This window comes from Hemitrygon akajei, chromosome 31 (genome assembly GCF_048418815.1).
Source record: "Hemitrygon akajei chromosome 31, sHemAka1.3, whole genome shotgun sequence".
In the NCBI taxonomy this organism is placed as follows: Eukaryota; Metazoa; Chordata; class Chondrichthyes; order Myliobatiformes; family Dasyatidae; genus Hemitrygon; species Hemitrygon akajei.
This window is the reverse complement of record NC_133154.1, coordinates 35429933-35453255: the sequence shown is the minus strand read 5'-3', so window position 1 is coordinate 35453255 and position 23323 is coordinate 35429933. Positions and strand designations below refer to the sequence as shown.

The following is a 23323-nucleotide window of genomic DNA, read 5'->3' as shown; positions in this document are numbered from 1 at the left end:
CCTCTCACCTTTCACTGTCACCCATCCTTCCTCTCCCTCCCTCTGTCCATCACTACAGAAACTCAGCCAGGATCCCGTGCAGACATCCCAGACCTCTTCCCTCTCACTCTCCCCCTCCGTCCCCAGGAGTGCAACCCACATCTCTGGCCGGCAGACGGGCTCCGAAGGGGCCCTCAGCATGCGACGGAGGGCGAGGAGGGCGAGCTGGGGCAGGGGCCAGGCGCCGGGCCAGCCCGTGAAGCTCCGGGAGGCGGGGGTGGAGGGAGGAGGGCCAGGGCCCCGTGCTCCCCAGCCCCCCGGCCAGCCCCGGCAGCAGGTAGCGGGATGCTGCCACCAGGGAGCGGCCCAGAGGGGAGCAAGTCAAGGGCTGCCTGGGGCGAGGGGCAGGGGGCCAGAGGGAAGGGCAAGAGGGGGGCTGGCACCCATGGAGGTGGTGCAGGAGTAGAAGACAGGTGGGGGGGTCCAGCTCCCCCAGGTGCACCTCCCTCAGCGAGGACTCCAGGAAGGGACCTGAGAGGAGGGCAGGGAAGAAGCCAGGGGCAGAGGGGGGTGAGAGGGAGTGGGGGAGGGCGGGGAGCAGACCATAGCCCTCAGTGCCCCCAGCTTGGCACCACAGTCCAATATGAAGAACAGGTCCCCCTCTCCACCCTCTGATTCAGAGGAGTGCCTCCTGGTGGGACAGCAGAGAGGACGGGCCACCCTTTCCAGTTCTTCCTCCATCCCTCATCTGCTGCTCCCTCCTCACTCTCCATTCCCCTCTTCCGGCTCTCCCCCCTCGTCCTCATCCTACCCGCTCTGCCAGGCTCCCACCACTCCCCCCTTCCCACCTCGCTCTCGGCCTCCCAACCCCTGCCCCCCTCCCTGGGCTCGGGAGTTCCAGCCAGTTCGGCCACTGCCTCGGCCACCCCGAAGGGCGGTGAGGGGGGTCTGTGTTGTCACCGTCACCCCCACCGAGTGCCCCCAGGAGCAACCTCAGCCCCTGTGATCCAAAAGCAGCCGGCGACGTACACTGTCGTTCCTGGGGGGGGGGGAGAGAGAGAGGGGTGGGGGAGAGGGGGTGAGAGAAATAAAGAATTAATTCATACAGCATTGAAACAGGCCTTTCGGCCCAAATGGTCCATTGCTGACCAAGTTTGTCCTGTTTTGCTCACGTTTGGCCTGTATCCCTCCAACCCTTTCCTATTGATGTACCTGCCCCGGGGGTCTTTAAATGTTGCTAATGTAACTGCCTTTACCACTTCCTCTGGGAGCTCGTTCTATATACGGATCGCCCCTCAGGTTCCTATTAAACCTCTCCACTCTCTTCTTAAACCTGAGCCCCCTGGTTCCTGATTCCCCAAGCCTGGGGAAAAGACTCTTTGCATTCACTCTATCTATGATTTTATAAACCCCCAAGGCCACCTGCAGTCTCCTACACTCCAAGGAATAAAGTCTCATGAAGCATGGACCCTCTCCCCAAACTCAGTCCCAGCAACATCCTCCTAGTTCCCCTCTACACTCTTTCAAGGTTAACAGCACTTTCCCACAGCAGGGCGACCAAAACAGAATAGTTCTGAGTCACCACGCATCTTGTGCAACTTAATGCCCAGCTCCTGTACTCAGTGCCCTGACTGATGGACACCAGTGTCCCTCTGACCCTCGATACTCCCTACCAACTCACAGTGTGTGTCCTACCCTTGTACACTGAGTCCCTCTGTCCCTCGACACTCCCCACCATTTACAGAGACCTCCATCCCTGCCAGAGTGATGTGCCCATGGGAAGATGTGTGCAGGCAGTCAGGAGCCCCATGGGGGGAAGTTGTGGAAGGGCCTCACTGGGTGGGAGTTGGGGACACTGAGCTCTCACACCATCTCCCCGGAAGGCCGGACTCACCTGCAGAGGAGTGGGAGGGCTATGGCACACGACACACGATCTGGCTCTGTCCCGGACAGTAGCAGGTGGGCCAGGGTGCCGACCCCGAACGCAAGACTCTGCCTGGGCCCCCAGGTTCTGCAGCAGCACCTCTCCTGGTGGGCGGGGAAAGAGCAAGTTACAGGAGTCAGAGGGTCAGTGGGGGCAATACACACCCTGCGTGGTTCCAGTCGATCAGGTTCAGAGAGTCCAAGCCCAAAGCTCCCGCAGGTTTGCCTTTATTAGTGAAGGCATTGAGTTCAAAAGTCATGAAGTTACATTACAGCTTTTGAAAACTCTGGCCAGACCATGTCACTCAGTTCTGGAAGGCGTGTGGGAATACTTTGGAGAGAGCGCAGAGGATGCTGCCTGGCTTAGGGGGTATAACGTTGGAGCACTGGAGGCTGAGAGGAGACCTGATGGAAGTGAATCGGATTATAACCAGGGAGGAGACAGAAGTACCATTTCCTCCAGAAGCATGCATTAATGGTGGTGGGGTGGACACGAGACGGCTCTCAGACAGGTGGACGTGCAGGGAGTGGTTTTTCCTGACTATCGTGTGCAGTTCTGATCGCCCAGCTACAGAGGGCTCGGGAGCTGCAGAGGATGCAAGAAAGACCTATGAAGAAATTCCCAGGACTGGAATGGCTTCGGAGCATGAGAAGAGACTGGATAGGGCTGGGACTGTTTTCCCTGGAGTGAAAGAAGCTGACAGGTGATGAGAGAGACAGAGAATTACAAGACGGGCGGGGTGGGAACCGGCCGAACGAGCAATTTGACGCACAAGGTTGTTGAACAGATTGACAGGACGGGAGGGAAACTCACCAAGTTGTCTGAGCCAGCGCACGCTCCTCCTCCTCTGCTCCTCCCTCACAGGCGCAGGTCCTCGAGGCGCAGCCCACGGATCAGGTGGGCCTGGACCAGGAGCGGAGCCCGGGACCGGATCAGGGGCTCCAGGCAGTTGGGGTTGCAGAACAGGCGAGGAGAGGAGGCGGAAACAGCGAGGAGCCCCCAGCCGGCCCAACCCCACGTACTCCAGCAGCCCTCGCAGGCTGCTCTCCGCCAGCAGGCCCGGGGGTGGTTCCTCAGCCTGCGAGTAACGCGATAACAGCAGGAGGGCCGGAGGTCTCCGTGCGAAGGGGGCGGGGTGCGGACGAGGTGAGGAGTCGAGCATTCATCCTCGGTATGAGTGGAGAGGGGGGGAGAGGGGGGAGGGGGAAAGGGGTCAGGCTCTGTAGAGGGAGCAGGCGAGAGGTCAGAGGGGCCCTCGATGTAGCCTCTCGGACACCAGCCAGGACCTGGGGGGAGGGGGCAAGGGGATTGGTAGGTGGAAGAGGGTGGTAGCAGAGAGTAGTGGAGGGTGGAAGGTAGAGGGAGGGGATGGAGGACAGAAACAGTGAGGGAGAGGTGAGGAATCAGAGGAAGGGAATTGTTATGAGTAGGGAGGGAGGAGAGAGGTGGAGGAACAGAGGGAAGTGGAAGAGTGGGTGGGGGATAGATCAGAGAAGTAGGTGGAGGGGTGAGAGATAAAAAAAATTACACGTTAATTAATTCTCCTTACCAAAATTCCTAACTAACTTGACATCCAAGTCAGGGATTCGAGGAGGATTGTCCCATTAAACAACCTTCTGATGGGGAAAGAGAGTCAGTGACAAGCACCAGGGGAGAGGGGTCACGAGAAGCCACGAAAAAGAGCTGAGTTAACGTCAGTGGAAAGGGGTGCTGGGGGAGAGGGGTCACTGAGGACAGTGTGAGGGAGATGGGTTAACTTCAGTGGGGATACAATCAGTGACACAGGGCAATGGGGGGAGAGGGGTCACTGAGGGACGGTGTGAGGGAGCTGGGTTAACATCAGTGGGGATACGGTCAGAGACACAGGGCGATGGGGGAGAGGGGTCACTGAGGGACAGTGTGAGGGAGCTGGGGTTAACGTCAGTGGAAAGGGGTGCTGGAGCAGAGGGGTCACTGAGGGACAGTGTGAGGGAGCTAGATTAACATCAGTGGGGGATATGGTCAGTGACAGGGCGAAGGTGGGAGAGGGGTCACTGAGGGACGGTGTGAGGGAGCTGGGGTTAACGTCAGTGGGGATACGGTCAGTGACAGGGTGGGGTCGAGGTGGGGGAGGGAGGGGGTCACTGAGGGACGGTGTGAGGGAGCTGGATTAACTTTTTGTGGGGATACAGTCAGTGACACAGGGCGATGGGGGAGAGGGGTCACTGAGGGACGGTGTGAGGGAGCTGGATTAACTTTTGTGGGGATACAGTCAGAGACACAGGACGATGGGGGAGAGGGGTCACTGAGGGACGGTGTGAGGGAGCTGGGTTAACGTCAGTGAAAGGGGGTGCTGGGGGTAGAGGGGTCACTGAGGGACGGTGTGCGGGAGCTGGGTTTAACGTCAGTGGAAAGGGGTGCTGGGGGAGAGGGGTCACTGAGGGACGGTGTGAGGGAGCTGGATTAACGTCAGTGCGGATATGGACAGTGACACAGGGCGATGGGGGAGAGGGGTCACTGAGGGACGGTGTGAGGGAGCTGGATTAACGTCAGTGGGGATACGGTCAGTGACACGGCGATGGGGAGAGGGGTCACTGAGGGACGGTGTGTGAGGGAGCTGGATTAACGTCAGTGGGGATACGGTCAGTGACACAGGGCGATGGGGGAGAGGGGTCACTGAGGGACGGTGTGAGGGAGCTGGGTTAACGTCAGTGGAAAGGGGTGCTGGGGGAGAGGGGTCACTGAAGGATGGTGTGAGGGAGCTGGGTTAACGTCAGTGGAAAGGGGTGCTGGGGAGAGGGGTCACTGAGGGACGGTGTGAGGGAGCTGGGTTAACGTCAGTGGAAAGGGGTGCTGGGGGAGAGGGTCACTGGAGGACGGTTGATGGAGGGAGCTGGATTAACATCAGTGGGGATACGGTCAGTGACACAGGGCGATGGTGGAGAGGGGTCACTGAGGGACGGTGTGAGGGAGCTGGGTTAACGTCAGCGGAAAGGGGTGCTGGGGGAGAGGGGTCACTGAGGGACGGTGTGAGGGAGCTGGAATAACATCAGTGGGGATACAGTCAGTGACACAGGGCAATGGGGGAGAGGGGTCACTGAGGGACGGTGTGAGGGAGCTGGGTTAACGTCAGTGGAAAGGGGTGCTGGGGGAGAGGGGTCACTGAGGGACGGTGTGAGGGAGCTGGATTAACGTCAGTGGGGATACGGTCAGTGACACAGGGCGATGGGGAGAGGGGTCACTGAGGGACGGTTGTGAGGGAGCTGGGTTAACGTCATAGGAAAGGGGTGCTGGGGAGAGGGGTCACTGAGGACGTTGTGAGGGAGCTGGGTTAACGTCAGTGGAAAGGGGTGCTGGGGGAGAGGGGTCACTGAGGGACGGTGTGAGGGAGCTGGATTAACATCAGTGGGGATACAGTCAGTGACACAGGGCAATGGGGGAGAGGGGTCACTGAGGGACGGTGTGAGGGAGCTGGGTTAACGTCAGTGGAAAGGGGTGCTGGGGGAGAGGGGTCACTGAGGGACGGTGTGAGGGAGCTGGATTAACGTCAGTGGGGATACGGTCAGTGACACAGGGCGATGGGGAGAGGGGTCACTGAGGGACGGTGTGAGGGAGCTGGGTTAACGTCAGTGGAAAGGGGTGCTGGGGGAGAGGGGTCACTGAGGGACGGTGTGAGGGAGCTGGGTTAACGTCAGTGGAAAGGGGTGCTGGGGGAGAGGGGTCACTGAGGGACGGTGTGAGGGAGCTGGATTAACATCAGTGGGGATACAGTCAGTGACACAGGGCAATGGGGGAGAGGGGTCACTGAGGGACGGTGTGAGGGAGCTGGATTAACGTCAGTGGGGATACAGTCAGTGACGCAGGGCGATGGGGAGAGGGGTCACTGAGGGACGGTGTGAGGGAGCTGGATTAACATCAGTGGGGATACAGTCAGTGACACAGGGCGATGGGGGAGAGGGGTCACTGAGGGACGGTGTGAGGGAGCTGGATTAACATCAGTGGGGATACAGTCAGTGACACAGGGCGATGGGGAGAGGGGTCACTGAGGGACGGTGTGAGGGAGCTGGATTAACATCAGTGGGGATACAGTCAGTGACACAGGGCGATGGGGGAGAGGGGTCACTGAGGGACGGTGTGAGGGAGCTGGGTTAACGTCAGTGGAAAGGGGTGCTGGGGGAGAGGGGTCACTGAGGGACGGTATGTGAGGGAGCTGGATTAACATCAGTGGGGATACAGTCAGTGACACAGGGCGATGGGGAGAGGGGTCACTGAGGGACGGTGTGAGGGAGCTGGGTTAACGTCAGTGGAAAGGGGTGCTGGGGGAGAGGGGTCACTGAGGGACGGTGTGAGGGAGCTGGATTAACATCAGTGGGGATACAGTCAGTGACACAGGGCAATGGGGGAGAGGGGTCACTGAGGGACGGTGTGAGGGAGCTGGGTTAACGTCAGTGGAAAGGGGTGCTGGGGGAGAGGGGTCACTGAGGGACGGTGTGAGGGAGCTGGATTAACGTCAGTGGGGATACGGTCAGTGACACAGGGCGATGGGGAGAGGGGTCACTGAGGGACGGTGTGAGGGAGCTGGGTTAACGTCAGTGGAAAGGGGTGCTGGGGGAGAGGGGTCACTGAGGGACGGTGTGAGGGAGCTGGATTAACATCAGTGGGGATACAGTCAGTGACACAGGGCAATGGGGGAGAGGGGTCACTGAGGGACGGTGTGAGGGAGCTGGATTAACGTCAGTGGGGATACAGTCAGTGACGCAGGGCGATGGGGAGAGGGGTCACTGAGGGACGGTGTGAGGGAGCTGGGTTAACGTCAGTGGGGATACGGTCAGTGACACAGGGCGATGGGGAGAGGGGTCACTGAGGGATGGTGTGAGGGAGCTGAATTATCATCAGTGGGGATACAGTCAGTGACACAGGACGATGGGGGAGAGGGGTCACTGAGGGACGGTGTGAGGGAGCTGGATTAACGTCAGTGGGGATACAGTCAGTGACGCAGGGCGATGGGGAGAGGGGTCACTGAGGGACGGTGTGAGGGAGCTGGGTTAACGTCAGTGGGGATACGGTCAGTGACACAGGGCGATGGGGAGAGGGGTCACTGAGGGACGGTGTGAGGGAGCTGGATTATCGTCAGTGGGGATACAGTCAGTGACACAGGACGATGGGGGAGAGGGGTCACTGAGGGATGGTGTGAGGGAGCTGTGTTAACGTCAGTGGAAAGGGGTGCTGGGGGAGAGGGGTCACTGAGGGACGGTGTGAGGGAGCTGGATTAACGTCAGTGGGGATACGGTCAGTGACACAGGGCGATGGGGAGAGGGGTCACTGAGGGACGGTGTGAGGGAGCTGGGTTAACGTCAGTGGAAAGGGGTGCTGGGGGAGAGGGGTCACTGAGGGACGGTGTGAGGGAGCTGGGTTAACGTCAGTGGAAAGGGGTGCTGGGGGAGAGGGGTCACTGAGGGACGGTGTGAGGGAGCTGGATTAACATCAGTGGGGATACAGTCAGTGACACAGGGCAATGGGGGAGAGGGGTCACTGAGGGACGGTGTGAGGGAGCTGGATTAACGTCAGTGGGGATACAGTCAGTGACGCAGGGCGATGGGGAGAGGGGTCACTGAGGGACGGTGTGAGGGAGCTGGGTTAACGTCAGTGGGGATACGGTCAGTGACACAGGGCGATGGGGGAGAGGGGTCACTGAGGGACGGTGTGAGGGAGCTGGATTAACATCAGTGGGGATACAGTCAGTGACACAGGGCGATGGGGGAGAGGGGTCACTGAGGGACGGTGTGAGGGAGCTGGATTAACATCAGTGGGGATATAGTCAGTGACACAGGGCAATGGGGAGAGGGGTCACTGAGGGACGGTGTGAGGGAGCTGGATTAACATCAGTGGGGATACAGTCAGTGACACAGGGCGATGGGGGAGAGGGGTCACTGAGGGACGGTGTGAGGGAGCTGGGTTAACGTCAGTGGAAAGGGGTGCTGGGGGAGAGGGGTCACTGAGGGACGGTGTGAGGGAGCTGGATTAACATCAGTGGGGATACAGTCAGTGACACAGGGCGATGGGGAGAGGGGTCACTGAGGGACGGTGTGAGGGAGCTGGGTTAACGTCAGTGGAAAGGGGTGCTGGGGGAGAGGGGTCACTGAGGGACGGTGTGAGGGAGCTGGATTAACATCAGTGGGGATACAGTCAGTGACACAGGGCAATGGGGGAGAGGGGTCACTGAGGGACGGTGTGAGGGAGCTGGGTTAACGTCAGTGGAAAGGGGTGCTGGGGGAGAGGGGTCACTGAGGGACGGTGTGAGGGAGCTGGATTAACGTCAGTGGGGATACGGTCAGTGACACAGGGCGATGGGGAGAGGGGTCACTGAGGGACGGTGTGAGGGAGCTGGGTTAACGTCAGTGGAAAGGGGTGCTGGGGGAGAGGGGTCACTGAGGGACGGTGTGAGGGAGCTGGATTAACATCAGTGGGGATACAGTCAGTGACACAGGGCAATGGGGGAGAGGGGTCACTGAGGGACGGTGTGAGGGAGCTGGATTAACGTCAGTGGGGATACAGTCAGTGACACAGGGCGATGGGGAGAGGGGTCACTGAGGGACGGTGTGAGGGAGCTGGGTTAACGTCAGTGGGGATACGGTCAGTGACACAGGGCGATGGGGAGAGGGGTCACTGAGGGATGGTGTGAGGGAGCTGAATTATCGTCAGTGGGGATACAGTCAGTGACACAGGACGATGGGGGAGAGGGGTCACTGAGGGACGGTGTGAGGGAGCTGGATTAACGTCAGTGGGGATACAGTCAGTGACGCAGGGCGATGGGGAGAGGGGTCACTGAGGGACGGTGTGAGGGAGCTGGGTTAACGTCAGTGGGGATACGGTCAGTGACACAGGGCGATGGGGAGAGGGGTCACTGAGGGATGGTGTGAGGGAGCTGGATTATCGTCAGTGGGGATACAGTCAGTGACACAGGACGATGGGGGAGAGGGGTCACTGAGGGATGGTGTGAGGGAGCTGTGTTAACGTCAGTGGAAAGGGGTGCTGGGGGAGAGGGGTCACTGAGGGATGGTGTGTGGGAGCTGGGTTAACGTCAGTGGAAAGGGGTGCTGGGGGAGAGGGGTCACTGAGGGACGGTGTGAGGGAGCTGGATTAACATCAGTGGGGATACAGTCAGTGACACAGGGCAATGGGGGAGAGGGGTCACTGAGGGACGGTGTGAGGGAGCTGGGTTAACGTCAGTGGAAAGGGGTGCTGGGGGAGAGGGGTCACTGAGGGATGGTGTGAGGGAGCTGGGTTAACGTCAGTGGAAAGGGGTGCTGGGGGAGAGGGGTCACTGAGGGACGGTGTGAGGGAGCTGGATTAACATCAGTGGGGATACAGTCAGTGACACAGGGCGATGGGGGAGAGGGGTCACTGAGGGACGGTGTGAGGGAGCTGGGTTAACGTCAGTGGAAAGGGGTGCTGGGGGAGAGGGGTCACTGAGGGACGGTGTGAGGGAGCTGGATTAACATCAGTGGGGATACAGTCAGTGACACAGGGCGATGGGGGAGAGGGGTCACTGAGGGACGGTGTGAGGGAGCTGGGTTAACGTCAGTGGAAAGGGGTGCTGGGGGAGAAGGCTCACTGAGGAATCATGTCTGTGGATTGAATGCTTTGATTCCTGACTACGCAGAGGGTGTAACAGAACAATGATTTGAAACAGAAAAATCTCCCCAATTTTACTTCCACACTGACAATTACACAGTTGATTTACTGCTTCCATCTGCACTCGTCTCTCCATCTCTGACCATCCTGCCGGACTACCTATGACCCCATCACACACTCCCGGGGTCAGACACAGAGTGAACCTCCCTCCACACCGTCCCATCACACACTCCCGGGGTCAGACACAGAGTGAAACTCCCTCCACACCATCCCATCACACACTCCCGGGGTCAGACACAGAATGAAACTCCCTCCACACCGTCCCATCACACACTCCCGGGGTCAGACACAGAGTGAAACTCCCTCCACACCGTCCCATCACACACTCCCGGGGTCAGACACAGAGTGAATCTCCCTCCACACCGTCCCATCACACACTCCCAGTGTCAGACACAGAATGAATCTCCCTCCACATCATCCCATCACACACTCCTGGGGTCAGACACAGAGTGAATCTCCCTCCACACCGTCCCATCACACACTCCCGGGGTCAGACACAGAGTGAATCTCCCTCCACACCGTCCTGTCTCACACCCCTGGAGTCAGAATCTCCCTCTGCACACCAAACACTGACCTTAGGCTGAGGAAGCTGCTGGAACCTTCCCTCTTCCGCTCCTCATCGTCCTCCTCCTCCCCCAAGCTCCCTTCCGGCGGGAAGTCGAAGGAGTCGCCCTCCACCTCATCGTCTTCTGCAGCAGCCACGCCTCCTGCCTCCCCCCTGGCCCAGTGCAGCCTCTCCACCAGGAGGGGGACCAGCCCTCCGGCCGCCAGCTCCTCCAGGGCCTGCTGATCATAGAAGAAGGCGAGGAACGCGCCCACGATGCGCGGATGGCTGGCGGCGTGCACGGGAAGGCGCAGGAACGAGAGCAGCAGCCGCAGGCCACCCTCCCTCCTCACCCTGGCCCGGTTCACCGCCTCCCGGCACAGGAGACACAGAGCCCGTAGGTGGGAGGGGGCCGCGGGAGAGGAGGGCTCGGCCCGCAGGATACTCGTCAGGAGTCGGACCCCGCCGGCTCGGCCCAGCGCCGGGCGGACGCAGGCGTGGCCACAGAGACTGGCCAGGGCCAAGAGGGCGCCCTGCTGGACGCGAGCGGAAGGGTGGGAGCAGAGTGGAGCCAGCAGCTCGGGAGCCCCTGCCCCGCAGAGGCGAGAGGCCAGGGGAGCCGGCAGACCCCGGCCCAGGGCCGAGAGAGCCCGGCAGGTGGCCGACAACAGCCCCTCCTCGGGGCGCGAGAGCAGGGGAAGCAGAGGGGGCAGGCAGCCCTGGGTGGTCAGCCAGCGGCGGTGGGAGGGCGTGTCGGACAGCAGGCGTACAGCCCGAACCGTGCTCTGCAGACAGCCCGCATCCTCACACGACGAGAGCAGGCAGACAAGGAGGGGAACTGCACCTAGGAGGAAAGACAGAGAGAAGTTCTTTACAGAGGAACAGCTAGACGGGCAACTGTTAGAAAGAGTTGGGGAGAGAGGGAGAGAATATTGGGAAGGGGAGAGTTTGACAGAAGGTGGGGGGAAGGAGACGAGACCTACAGGGAGGATAATGCACAAAGGAGAATGGGGGACGCACACAGAAAAGAGACTCAGCATTAAGGACACACACAGATAGCTGGATTCATTGGGCTAAGCGAGGCGGGGAGGCACACAGAGGTGTGGGTGAGTGAGTGGGGGATTGTACGGGGCATTTACAGAGCTCTGAACTAAATAAAAGTACAGTAGGGATAAGTGCCATTGTCGGGAGCAGGCCAGTGGCGAGAGTAGACGCGAAAGGCTTCGGCTCAGTGTAAAAGCGTTGGTTAAGGTTTCTTTCTTGTTTTTTCCCCTCACTTACTGTACCATTTAAATGGCTGTGGGGTGCTCTTCGTGCTGGATGTTGGAGTTGGGAGAACCAGCGTCTCCTGGGTAAATACATCCGGCCGCAGCTCCTTGAAGACCGTGTTAGGGATCTGGAGCAGCTGCTGGATGACCTTTGGCTTGTACGGGAGAGCTAATTAATCAAAGCTACAGGGAAATAGTCATCCTGAAGTTGCAGGAGGCGAGTAGCTGGGTGACTGTCAGGAGAAATGGAAATAGGCATTTAGAGCAGAGCACCCCTGCGGTCATTCCCCTCAAAAACAACTACACCGCTTTGGATACTTTTGTGGGGGACCACCTCCCAGGAGAATGCCACAGGTTATAGGCACTGAGCATGGGTCCGTGGTGCAGAAGGGAAAGAGGGAGCGGTAGTGATAGGGGACTCAGTAGTGAGGGGACCAGACCGGAGATTCTGTGGATGTGAACAGGACACCTGTCGCCTCTCAGGTGCCAGGGTCAGGGCTGTCACAGATCGTGTCCACAACATTTTGGAGAGGGAGGGGGAAGCAGCCAGACATCTAGGTACATATTGGTACCAATGACAAAAGAAGGGAAAGCAAAGAGGTCCTGAAAAAGAGCTCTAGACAGAAGGCTGAGAAGCAGGACCTCCCGGGTAGTAATTCCTGGAATGCTCCCTGTGCCAGTGAGGGTAGGAACAGGATGATCTGGCAGATAAATGCGTGGCTGAGAAGCTGGTGCAGGGGGCAGGGCTTCACGTTCTTGGATCATTGGGATCTCTTCTGGGGGCGGTATGACCTGCTCAAAAGTGACAGGTTGCATCTAAACTCGAGGGGGACCAATGTTCTCCCGGGCTGGTTTGTTAGAGCTGTTGGGGAGGGTCTAAACTAATTTGGCAGAGGGGTGGGAACCAGAGCGATGGAAGTCAGGATAGGACGGATGGTAAGAAAGTAAAGACAGCATGCAGTCACACTGTCAGGAAGGGCAGGCAGGTGATGGAACTTGGCTGCAGCCAACAGGCTGTGTATCAAAACATTGGGGATTCAGAATCAGAAAGGGCAGCAAATACGGTTCTCAAGGTGTGGTATCTAAATACGCAGAGCATAAGAAACAAGGTGGATGATCTTGTTGCACTATTACAGATCGCCAAGTATGATGTTGTGGCCATCACTGAATCGCGGATGAAGGATGGTTGGAGCTGGGAGCCGAATGTCCAAGGTTGCACATTATACCTGTTTTGGAGTGATAGGAAGGTAGGCAGAGGGGGTGGAGTGGCTCTACTGGTAAAGAATGGCATCGTCAGTAGAAAGATGTGACGTAGGATCAGAAGATGTTGAATCCTTGTGGGTTGAGTTAAGAAACTGCAAGGGTAAAAAGGACATTGATGGCAGTTATCTACAGGCCTCCCAACAGAGGCTGGGTGGTGGACCACAGGGTACAACAGGAAATAAAAAAGGTGTTTCAGAAGGGCAACGTTATGATAGTGACGGGAGATTTCAACATGCAGGTCGATTGGGGAACATTGGTTGAAAATGGATCTCAAGAGAGTGAGTTTATTGAATGCCTAGGAGATGGCTTTTTAGAGCAGCTTGTCATTGAGCTTACTAGGGGATCAGCTATACTGGATTGGGTGTTATGTAACAAACAGGAGGCCATTAGGGAGCTTAAGGTTAAAGAACCTTTAGGAACCAGTGATCGCAATATGATTAAGTTAAACTTGAAATTTTATAGGAAGAAAGTAAAGTCTGACATAGCAGTATTTCTGTGGAGTAAAGGAAATTACAGTGGTATGAGAGAGGAGTTGGCCAAAGTAAACTGGAAGTAGCTGCTGGCAGGGATGACAGCAGAGCAGCAATAGTGTGAGTTTCTGGGGAAAATAAGGAAGGTGCAGGACATGTGTATTCCAAAAAAAAACAAAAAAATTCTCAAATGGTAAAATAGTACAACTGTGGCTGACGAGGGAAGTCAAAGCTAATGTAAAAGCAAAAGTTAAGTCATACAGCAAAGCAAAAAATAGTGGGAAGTTAGAGAAATGGGAAGTTTTTGAAAGCATACAGACAGCAACTAAAAAAAAGCATTAGAAGGGAAAAGATGAAATATGAAACCAAGGCAGCAAACAATATCAAAGTGGATAGTAAAAGTTTTTTCAAGTATGTTAGAAATAAAAGAGAAATGAGAGTGGATATAAGACCGCTAGAAAATGAGGCAGGAGAAATAATTGCGGGGGGACAAGGAGTTGGCAGATGAACTAAGTGAGAATTTTGCATCAGTCGTCACTGTGAAGGACACTAGCAGCGTGTCAGAAGTTGCAGTGTGTGAAGTAAGAGAAGTGGGTGTATTACTGCACACCTAAAGGTACACAAGTCACCTGGACCAGAGGAACTGCACCCAAGGGTTCTGAAAGAGGTAGCATTAGAGATCGTAGTGGCATTAGAAATGATCTTTCAAAAATAATTGATCTCTGCCAGAAGACTGGAAAACTGCAAATGTCACTCCACTCTTAAGAAAGGGGGAAGGCAGCAGAACGGAAATTATAGACCAGTTAGCCTGACCTCAGTGGTTGGGAGGATTTTAGAATCAATTGTTAACAAAGAGGTGTTGGGAGTACTTGGTGACACAGGACAAGATAGTACAAAGTCAGCATGGTTTCCTTTCTTGAGGAGATTACAAGTAGGATAAAGGGGATGCAGTGGATGTTGTATATTTAGACTTTCAGAAGGCCTTTGACAAGGTGCCGCACATGAGGCTGCTTACCAAGTTAAGAGCCCACGGTATTACAGGAAAGTTACTAACATGGTTAGAGCAGTGGCTGATTGGTAGGAGGTAGTGAAAGAGAATAAAAGGATTCTTTTCTGGTTGGCTGCCAGTGACTATTGGTGTTCTGTAGTGATCGATTTTGGGACCACTTCTTCTTATGCTGTATATAAATGATTTAGGTGATGGAATAGACGGCTTTGTTGCCAAGTTTGCAGATGATATGAAGGTTAGTGGAAGGGCAGGTAGTGTTGAGGAAACAGGTAGGACGCAGAAGAACTTAGACAAAGATTAACTAGGATGTTACCTGGGTTTCAGCACTTAAGTTACAGAGAAAGGTTGAACAAGTTAGGTCTCTATTCATTGGAGCGTAGAAGGTTGAGGGGGGATTTGATCGAGGTATTTAAAATGTTGAGAGGGATAGATAGAGTTGACGTGAATAGGCTGTTTCCATTGAGAGTAGGGGAGATTCAAACGAGAGGACATGATTTGAGAGTTAGGGGGCAAAAGTTTAAGGGAAACACGAGGGGGTATTTCTTTACTCAGAGAGTGATAGCTGTGTGGAATGAGCTTCCTGTAGAAGTAGTAGAGGCCAGTTCAGTTGTGTCATTTAAGGTAAAATTGGATAGGTATATGGATAGGAAAGGAGTGGAGGGTTATGGGCTGAGTGCGGGTAGGTGGGACTAGGTGAGATTAAGAGTTCGGCACGGACTAGGAGGGCCGGAATGGCCTGTTTCCGTGCTGTGATTGTTATATGGTTATATGGTTATTAAGAGAATGGGCAAGAAAGTGGCTAATGAAAGACAATGTTGGAAAATGCATGGTCATGCACTTTGGCAGTAGAAATAAATTTTCTAAACGGGGAGAAAATCCAAAACTCTTGAGATACAAAGGGACTTGGGAGTCTCTGTGCAGAACACTTGCAGGCTGAGTTGGTGGTGAGGGAGGCAAATGCCATGTTGGCGTTCATTTCAAGAAGTCTAGAATACAAGACCAGGGATGTGATGCTGAGGCTTTATAAGGCATTGGGTGAGGCCTCAGCTTGAGTATTGTGAACAGTTTTAGATCCCTCATCTTAGAAAGGATTTGCTGGAATTGGGAGAGGATCCAGAGGAGGTTCACAAGGATGATTCCAGGAATGAAAGGGTTATCATACAAGAAACATTTGACTCTGGGTCTGTACTTGCTGCAATTCAGAAGGATGGGGGGCGGGGGGGCGAATCTCACTGACACCTTTCGAATGTTGAAAGGCCTAGACAGAGTAGATGTGAAAAGGATGTTTCCCAAGGTGGGAGAGTCTAGGACAAGAGGGCACAGCCTCAGGATAGAGGGGCGCCCTTTCAAAACAGAGATGCAGAGAAATTTCTTCAGCCAAAGGGTGGTGAATTTGTGGAATTTGTTGCCACATGCGGCTGTGGAGGCCAGGTTGTTGGGTGTATTTAAGGCAGAGATTGATAGGTTCCTGATTGGACACGACATCAAAGGTTACGGGGAGAAGGCCGGGAACTGGGGCTGAGGAGGAGAAGAAAAAAGGATCAGCCATGATTGAATGGCAGAGTAGACTGGATGGACCACATGGTCTAATCCTGCTCTTATGCTCTCTGTGTACCTGACTGGTGAATGATGACGGAGTTCTCTGCCTCGATGGCCAGATTTCCCAGTGCACGGGCAATCCTGTTTTGAACACTGTGTGAGGTGGTGGTCTTCAGGATGTCCACTGGGGAGAGCAAAAGATTCAGAGTCATAAATTCAGCAGATCCTTCAGCCCAACCTGTCCACGGCGACCGTGATTCCCGTCTGAGCCAGTCCCACGTTCCTATCAGAACGCCAAGGAGCTGTTGATCATGTTGCTGCCTCAACCACGCCCTCTGGCAGCTCGTTCCATTTACGAACCAGCCTTGGGGTGGAAATGTTGCTTCTTGATTTCCCAACCCTGGGGAGTAAGACTGTGCGTTCACCCTGTCTGCCCCACATGATCTCTGTAAGGTTCCCCACCCCCGTCTCCCTTGCTCCAAGGAATAAAGTCCCAACTTGCACAACCTTTCTCCATGACAGAGTCCCCCGAGTCCCAACAATATCCTCAAAAATCTCCTCTGCACTTGTTCTAGCTTGATGGCATCTTTCCTTTCGCTGGGCAACCAAAACCGAACACAATACTCCAAGTATGGCCTCATCTACATCTTGTACAACTGCAACATAACCTCCCAACTCCTGTACTCGGTGTTGTGACTGATGAGGCCATGTGTCAAACACCTCCTTCACCTCCCTGCCTAGCTGTGACCCCACTCTCAGGGAACCATGTACTTATACCCCTACGTCTCTCTTCTACACCACTCCCCAGGACCCCGCCATTCACTGTGAAAGACCTGCCCCAAAATGAACACCTCACACTTATCCGAGTTAAACTCCTCTTGCCATTCCTCAGCCCACTTCCCCAGCTCATTATGATCCCTCCGTAAATCCTGACAACCATCAATCAAACTTACCATCCTGCCCGGATGCACCACAGCTTGGTATGGCAACTCCTCTGCCCACAACACCAAGAAACCAAGGATCATGGAAACCAGCCTCCCCTCCATGGACTCTGTCTACACTTCCCACTACTGAGGTAGAGCAGCCAATGTCAAAGACCCCACCCCCCCGGGCATTCTCTCTTCTCCCCTCCCCTCACCTGGCAGAAGATACAAAAGCCTGAAAACACGAACCACCAGACTCCTATCCCTCTGTTATAGAACTACTGAACGGTTCCTTCTAGAACGGTACAGACTCTCGCCCTCAATCCTCGTACCTTGGCCTGCACTGCAGCGTAATTGATCCGCGTACACAGAAAGCCAAACAACATTCTCATTATACGCAACAATAATACACCAATTCCAAAACAGGAGGCTCTAATGCACAGGACTACAAGAGGCTGCAGATTCAACCATCTTCTTCACGGGGACAACTCTCCCCACCATCAGGGAGGAGGTACAGGAGTCTGAAGACAGCTTCTTCCCCTCCGCCATCAGATTTCTGAACAGTCCATGAACACAACCTCACTATTCCTCTTAGTAATTCACAGTAAGCCCTGTAAAATAACAAATTTTACAGCAAACATCGGTCATAATAAATCAGATTCTTGTTAACTCTGAGGTCAGACAGCATCTATGGAGGGGAATGAAGGAGTTAACGTCTGAGGAGTATTTGATGGTTCTGGGCCTGTACTCACTGGAGTTTGGAAGACTGGGGGCGGGGGGAAAAAGAATTTCATTGAAGCCCACTATATTGAAAAATTAAATATTGAAAGGCATAGGTAAAATGGACACAGAGGATGTTTTCCATTGTGGGGGAATCTAGGACCAGAGGAACCTAACTTTAGAACATAGAGGAGGAGCAATTTCTTTAGCTGGAGAGGTGAGTCTGTGGAATTCATTGCCACAGTCGAAGATGAAGGCTGAGTTATTATAGAACATAAAACATAGAATAGTACAGCACATTACAGGCCCTTTGGCCCACAACGTTGTGCCGACCCTCAAACCTGCCTCCCATATAATCCCTCCCACCTTAAATTCCTCCATATACCTGTCTATTAGTCTCTTAAACTTCACTAGTGTATCTGCCTCCACCACTGACTCAGGCAGTGCATTCCACGCACCAACCACTCTGAGTGAAAAACCTTCCTCTAATATCCCCCTTGAACTTCCCTCCCCTTACCTTAAAGCCATGTCCTCTTGTACTGAGCAGTGGTGCCCTGGGGAAGAGGTGCTGGCTGTCCACTCTATCTATTCCTCTTAATATTTTATACATCTCTATCATGTCTCCTCTCATCCTCCTTCTCTCCAAAGAGTAAAGCCTTAGCTCCCTTAATATCTGATCATAATCCATACTCTCTAAACTAGGCAGCATCCTGGTAAATATCCTCTGTACCCTTTCCAATGCTTCCACATCCTTCCAATAGTGAGGCGACCAGAACTGGACACAGTACTCCAAGTGTGGCCTAACTAGAGTTTTATAGAGTTGCATCATTACATCACGACTCTTAAACACTATCCCTCGACTTATGAAAGCTAACACTCCATAAGCTTTCTTAACTACCCTATCTACCTGTGAGGCAACTTTCAGGGATCTGTGGACATGTACCCCCAGATCCCTCTGCTCCTCCACACTACCAAGTATCCTGCCATTTACTTTGTACTCTGCCTTGGAGTTTGTCCTTCCAAAGTGTACCACCTCACACTTCTCCGGGTTGAACTCCATCTGCCACTTCTCAGCCCACTTCTGCATCCTATCAATGTCTCTCTGCAATCTTTGACAATCCTCTATACTATCTACAACACCACCAACCTTTGTGTCGTCTGCAAACTTGCCAACCCACTCTTCTATCCCCACATCCAGGTCGTTAATAAAAATCACAAAAAGTAGAGGTCCCAGAACAGATCCTTGTGGGACACCACTAGTCACAACCCTCCAATCTGAATGTACTCCCTGCACCACGACCCTCTGCCTTCTGCAGGCAAGCCAATTCTGAATCCACCTGGCCAAACTTCCCTGGATCCCATGCCTTCTGACTTTCTGAAAAAGCCTACCGAGTGGAACCTTGTGGATTTTTTGGGCAAATCTAAAGCGGAGTTCAATAGGCTCTTGATTAATCAGGGAGTCAAGGGCAGGAGAATAGGGTTAAGGAGGATAATAAATCAGCCATGATGGAACAGTGGAGCAGACAATGGGCCGAACTGCCTAATTTTACTCCCATGTCTTACGCTTTTATAAATAAACAGTTGACATCTCAGGCCAAGTCCTGATTAAGAGCCTTGGCCAGAGATGTTCACTGGTTATTTCCTCCCATAGATGCTGTCTAACTCGCTGAGTTCCTCCAGCATCTGCTGTCTCCAACTTTAGACGAGTGACATTCCTAACACGCTCCTTTCCCCCACAACAGCCACCACACCTACCGAGTGTCGGGATCCCTCCAAGCCTCTGGACCTGCAAGGGAAACAGCATCAGGTGTTCAGGAAGAAACGCAGTGAAGGTTCCAGCTCCACCCTCGATTTCTCTCTACATACCCCTCCCCATCCTCTTATTTTACACTCCCAAAGCACATTTCAGAGTGGGATCTCTTTTTTAAAAAAATCTACGGTACACCGTGGCTGCAGCCGTACACATTGCCCCTTCTGCGCCACCACCTCACACACTCCCAGGATCAGACACTTGGGAGAGAGGAAGTTGAAGGATTGAGGGAAGGTTTCTCCGCATAACCTCCAGGAACCTGTTCCCTCTCTGGCCCCACATTCTTCCTTCTCCAACTCTAGGTCCACTCCTCTTCATCAACCCACATCCATCCCTTTCCAACCCCCCCCCCCCCCCCAACTCTGGTCCAGGCTCTGCCTCTCGGTGGAAAAACACTCCCAAACTCTGCATCCAGCCACCCTCATACCTAACACACGCCCCCCCCCCCCCACCCAACACAGCCTCAAGCCAATTGCCACATAGGCCCAGCCCCTTCCATCCGAATTAATCTTCCCCCCCCCCGTGGAGGAGCCCCCTTTATAACCCAAGTCCCTGCACCTCTTACCCATTTAGCCCCTCCCCAATGTTGCTCCTCCTCCTCTCAACCCTCCCAGAGAGGCCCCGCCCCCTGCCCCCTCACCTCCCTACGGGCCCACTCTTCGGTACAGTAGTTTGCCAGTACACTGAGGCCAAGGTCCAGTTCCTTCCCCCCGGTCCCGGTTCCTCCGACGTCCCTTAGCAGCCTCAGTAGGGCCCGTAAGCCGCCCGACCGCCGGAACCGCTCGGCGCCACCCGCCTCCTTCAGTGGCTTGCGGCGGCGGAGGGCGTGCAAGGCGGCTAAGCGCCGGGCACCGGGCTCACCCAGTAGCCGCTCCCAGCCCACCGCTGCCTCCCGGTGATCCCGGTCCCGCTGCTCCGCCATCCTAGAGCCGCCTCCCGGGGCACACCGGGACTTGTAGTCCATATATTTCCTTACTCCGACTACAATCCCGTCCACCCCTGCCGCACACGGGGCCGCCTCTGTACACTAGGGCATGCTGGGAATTGTAGTTCAATTTCTGATCCCCCTTGCCTCCGGCCATACCAAAGGACTACAATACCCGCCGCACCTCGAGGCAGGTGGGAATTGTAGTGCAGTCTTTGTGTGATTTGCTTGCCTGACAAACAAAGGTAATACAATCCTTGCTGGGAAATGTATTCTGAATGTGATTGAGGATTCACGCCCCTAGGCGACCAGTTGGGATGGTTTCCTTCTTCTGACCCATGGGGGGGGGCAATCGCCAGAAGATTGACGGGAAGTCTTCACCAATTGAAAAGAGCTCCTCCGCTTCAACCAATCACTGGAGGAGCAACGCGTAAAATGAACCAATCGGGAGGGTTTGCCCGACAATGTCCGAGTAAGGCAGCCCAATCGCGAGGGGATTAATGGACATAGCCAACCAATCACGGAAAGGATACCGTTTCAGCGTCACAGAGAGGTGGACGTGTCCCTCTCTCCTTCGTCGCTCAGGTGAGACGGCCAATCACCAGGCGAATTACCAGTGCGGCGATCGGGGAGGGTGGGCGGTACTGCGCGCGGCACCGAGTCACGTGACAAGCCGAGTGTCGCGTTGTCATGGGTGCGGTCTCCCTTACGTCATTGGGGTTGGCGAAATCACCCCCGAGCGTTTAGGGGTGCTGGTGCACCTCATACATAAATCACCCACGGCTTAAAATTAATAGGTAGTCCAGAAAGCAACGGTAAAGGTGGGGGAGGATATAACAAACGTAGGGCGATGACGTCAAAGTGTATCCGATCATTGAAGAGGAAACTACTGTTAACTCCGCCACACCTCCGAGTTTGGACCGAATGTGATGTTCCGGTGATTTAAATAAGATAGACGGTGCAAGAACACACACAAAATGCTGGTGGAACACAGCAGGCCGGGCAGCATCTATAGGGAGAAGCGCTGTCGACGTTTCGGGCCGAGACAGATGGTACAAGAGCGGCCTGCTCCTGGATAGGACGTAAACATACGACGCCTGACGTCAGAGGGACGTATCGCGGTGTGCTCTGGGAACTGTAGTTCCTCATGTGGAAAAGCCTCCCTCGCCTTTGACCCAACACCTCCCGTTACGGGCATGACAGTTGCTTGGGGCTGCGATTGAGCGGGTTGACTACACGCAGGATGGAGAAGATAGAAATAGTCTTAAAATCGAGATGTGATCTAAACGCCATAAGACAGAGCAGCACAATTAGCCTATTTGGTCCGGCAACATTCCATCATGGCTGATTTATTTTCCCCCTCAAACACTTTTTCCTGACTTTTCTCCATAAAACAGAGGAGCAGAATTAGGCCATCTGCCATTTGAGTGTGCTCCACTAACATGGCTGATCCTTTTTTCCTTCCCCAGCCCCACCTTCTCACCATAACTTGATGCCCTGCCCAATCAATAACTTATCAAACTCTGCCTTAAGTAGACCCAACATACTGTCCACCACAACTGCCTTTGGTAATGAATTCCACAAATTCACCATCCTCTGGCTAAAGAAATTTCTCTGCATCTTTGGACACTCTTTTATCCTGAGGCTGTGCCCTCTTGTCCTAGGTTCCCTCCACCATGGGAAACATCCTTTTTGCACGTCTACTCTCTCTAGGCCTTTCAACATCTGAAAGGTTTCAATGAGGACCCCACCCATCCTTCTAAATTCCAGCGAGTACAGACCCAGAGCTATCAAATGTTCCTTGTATTGTTATGAACCCCGTAACTGGGTCACTTACCAGCAAAGATAGAGAGGTCCATTGAAGTCTGATGGTACTATTTTTAACAGTATTTATTGATAAAATACACAAAAATAATATCAATGCAAACATACAGATAATATACGTCGTCAATACTAAATCTAAAAGCGCAGGTTTAATAATAATCAATAAGAAATAAGCTCTATTGTTGTCTAGGGGATAATGTATTGTCCGATGGAAATGTGAAAGTCACTCAAGTTCATTCAAGCTGCAGCTTTTTGGTTGGAGAGAGAGACGGAGGTTTAACTTGCCCATTCCTTTTATGATGTCAATCCTTTGAGAGTCGTTGGGGGCTGATTTCCCCTTTGTTGTTAGCTAAAGCCGTTCTTCTGTGGCAAGGCCCACCAATTCCGAGGCAAATGGAAAAGGACGCACGTGGCTTTCCACCGGCTTTCGCTATTACGCTGTTACAGGATTTCGAGCGTTTCTTCTGGTGCGTCTGAGGGGCTGTTCCCACAGACCCTCTTTTATCCTGACTCACAGGGTCTCAGATGTCAATCAGGGTGGAATGATGCTAGCCCTCCACCAACCCCACTCTGTTCATTGCCTGGGGGCTTCGATGAATCGTACAGTACTCAATACACAATTCTGTCTCCAAGAGATAATGGCCGTTATCCGTGGCTTTGTCTCTCGGAGGCCCAGGACACATTCCAAACATTGAGGAATCTGCGTGTCTCTCTCTCATTTCCTGGGTCTCCTGACCTGAATTAATAGCGATCTTGCGATTCTCAAAAAGGAGGGGGCTACAGGCGTAATAGTATGATAATTCTTTTATTCCCAGAATCATCCTTGTGAACTTCCTCTGAAACATCTCCAGTGCCAACACATCTTTTCTTAGATGAGGAGCCCAAAATTGTTCACAATACTCAAGGTGAGATCTCACCAGTGCCTTATAAAGCCTCAGCATCACATCCCTGCTCTTGTACTCTATACCTCTTGAAATGAATAATAGCATTGCATTTGCCTTCCAGACCACTGACACTACATGCAAGTTAACCTACAGGGTGTTCTGTACAAGGACTCTCAAGTCCCTTTGCATCTCAGACTTTTAGACTTCCTCTCCATTTTGAAAATAGTCTTATATTTATTTCTTCTATCAAAGATGCATGGCCATGCATTTTCCAACTTTGCATTTAATTTGCTGCTCTTGTCCATTCTTCTAATCTGTCTAAGTCCTTCTGCAGCCTACCCATTTCCTCAACATTACCTGTTCCTCCACCAATCTTCAAATCAGCTGCAAACTTGGCAATAAAGCCATCTATTCCATCATATAAATCATTGATATAACATCAATGAGTAACATCGCTAGTCACTGGCAGCCAACCAGAAAACACTCCTTTTATTCCCACTCATTGCCACTTACCAATCCCAATGCTCCAACTGCCAGTAACCTTCCTGTAATTCCATGGGCTCTTAA

General features: G+C 53.7%; 1 protein-coding gene across 1 annotated transcript; it reads right to left on the bottom strand.

The window, feature by feature from the left end:
* Nucleotides 1-511: 511 nt before the first annotated feature.
* Nucleotides 512-20216, bottom strand: armc5 (armadillo repeat containing 5). The gene is given in 11 exon segments (XM_073033655.1): nt 512-981; nt 984-1018; nt 1874-1965; nt 1967-2007; nt 2445-2488; nt 2766-2872; nt 2874-3066; nt 10152-10965; nt 15747-15854; nt 19069-19099; nt 19764-20216. Coding segments are annotated over 11 exon segments (1989 nt in total). The 5' UTR covers nt 20088-20216; the 3' UTR covers nt 512-781.
* Nucleotides 20217-23323: the final 3107 nt, after the last annotated feature.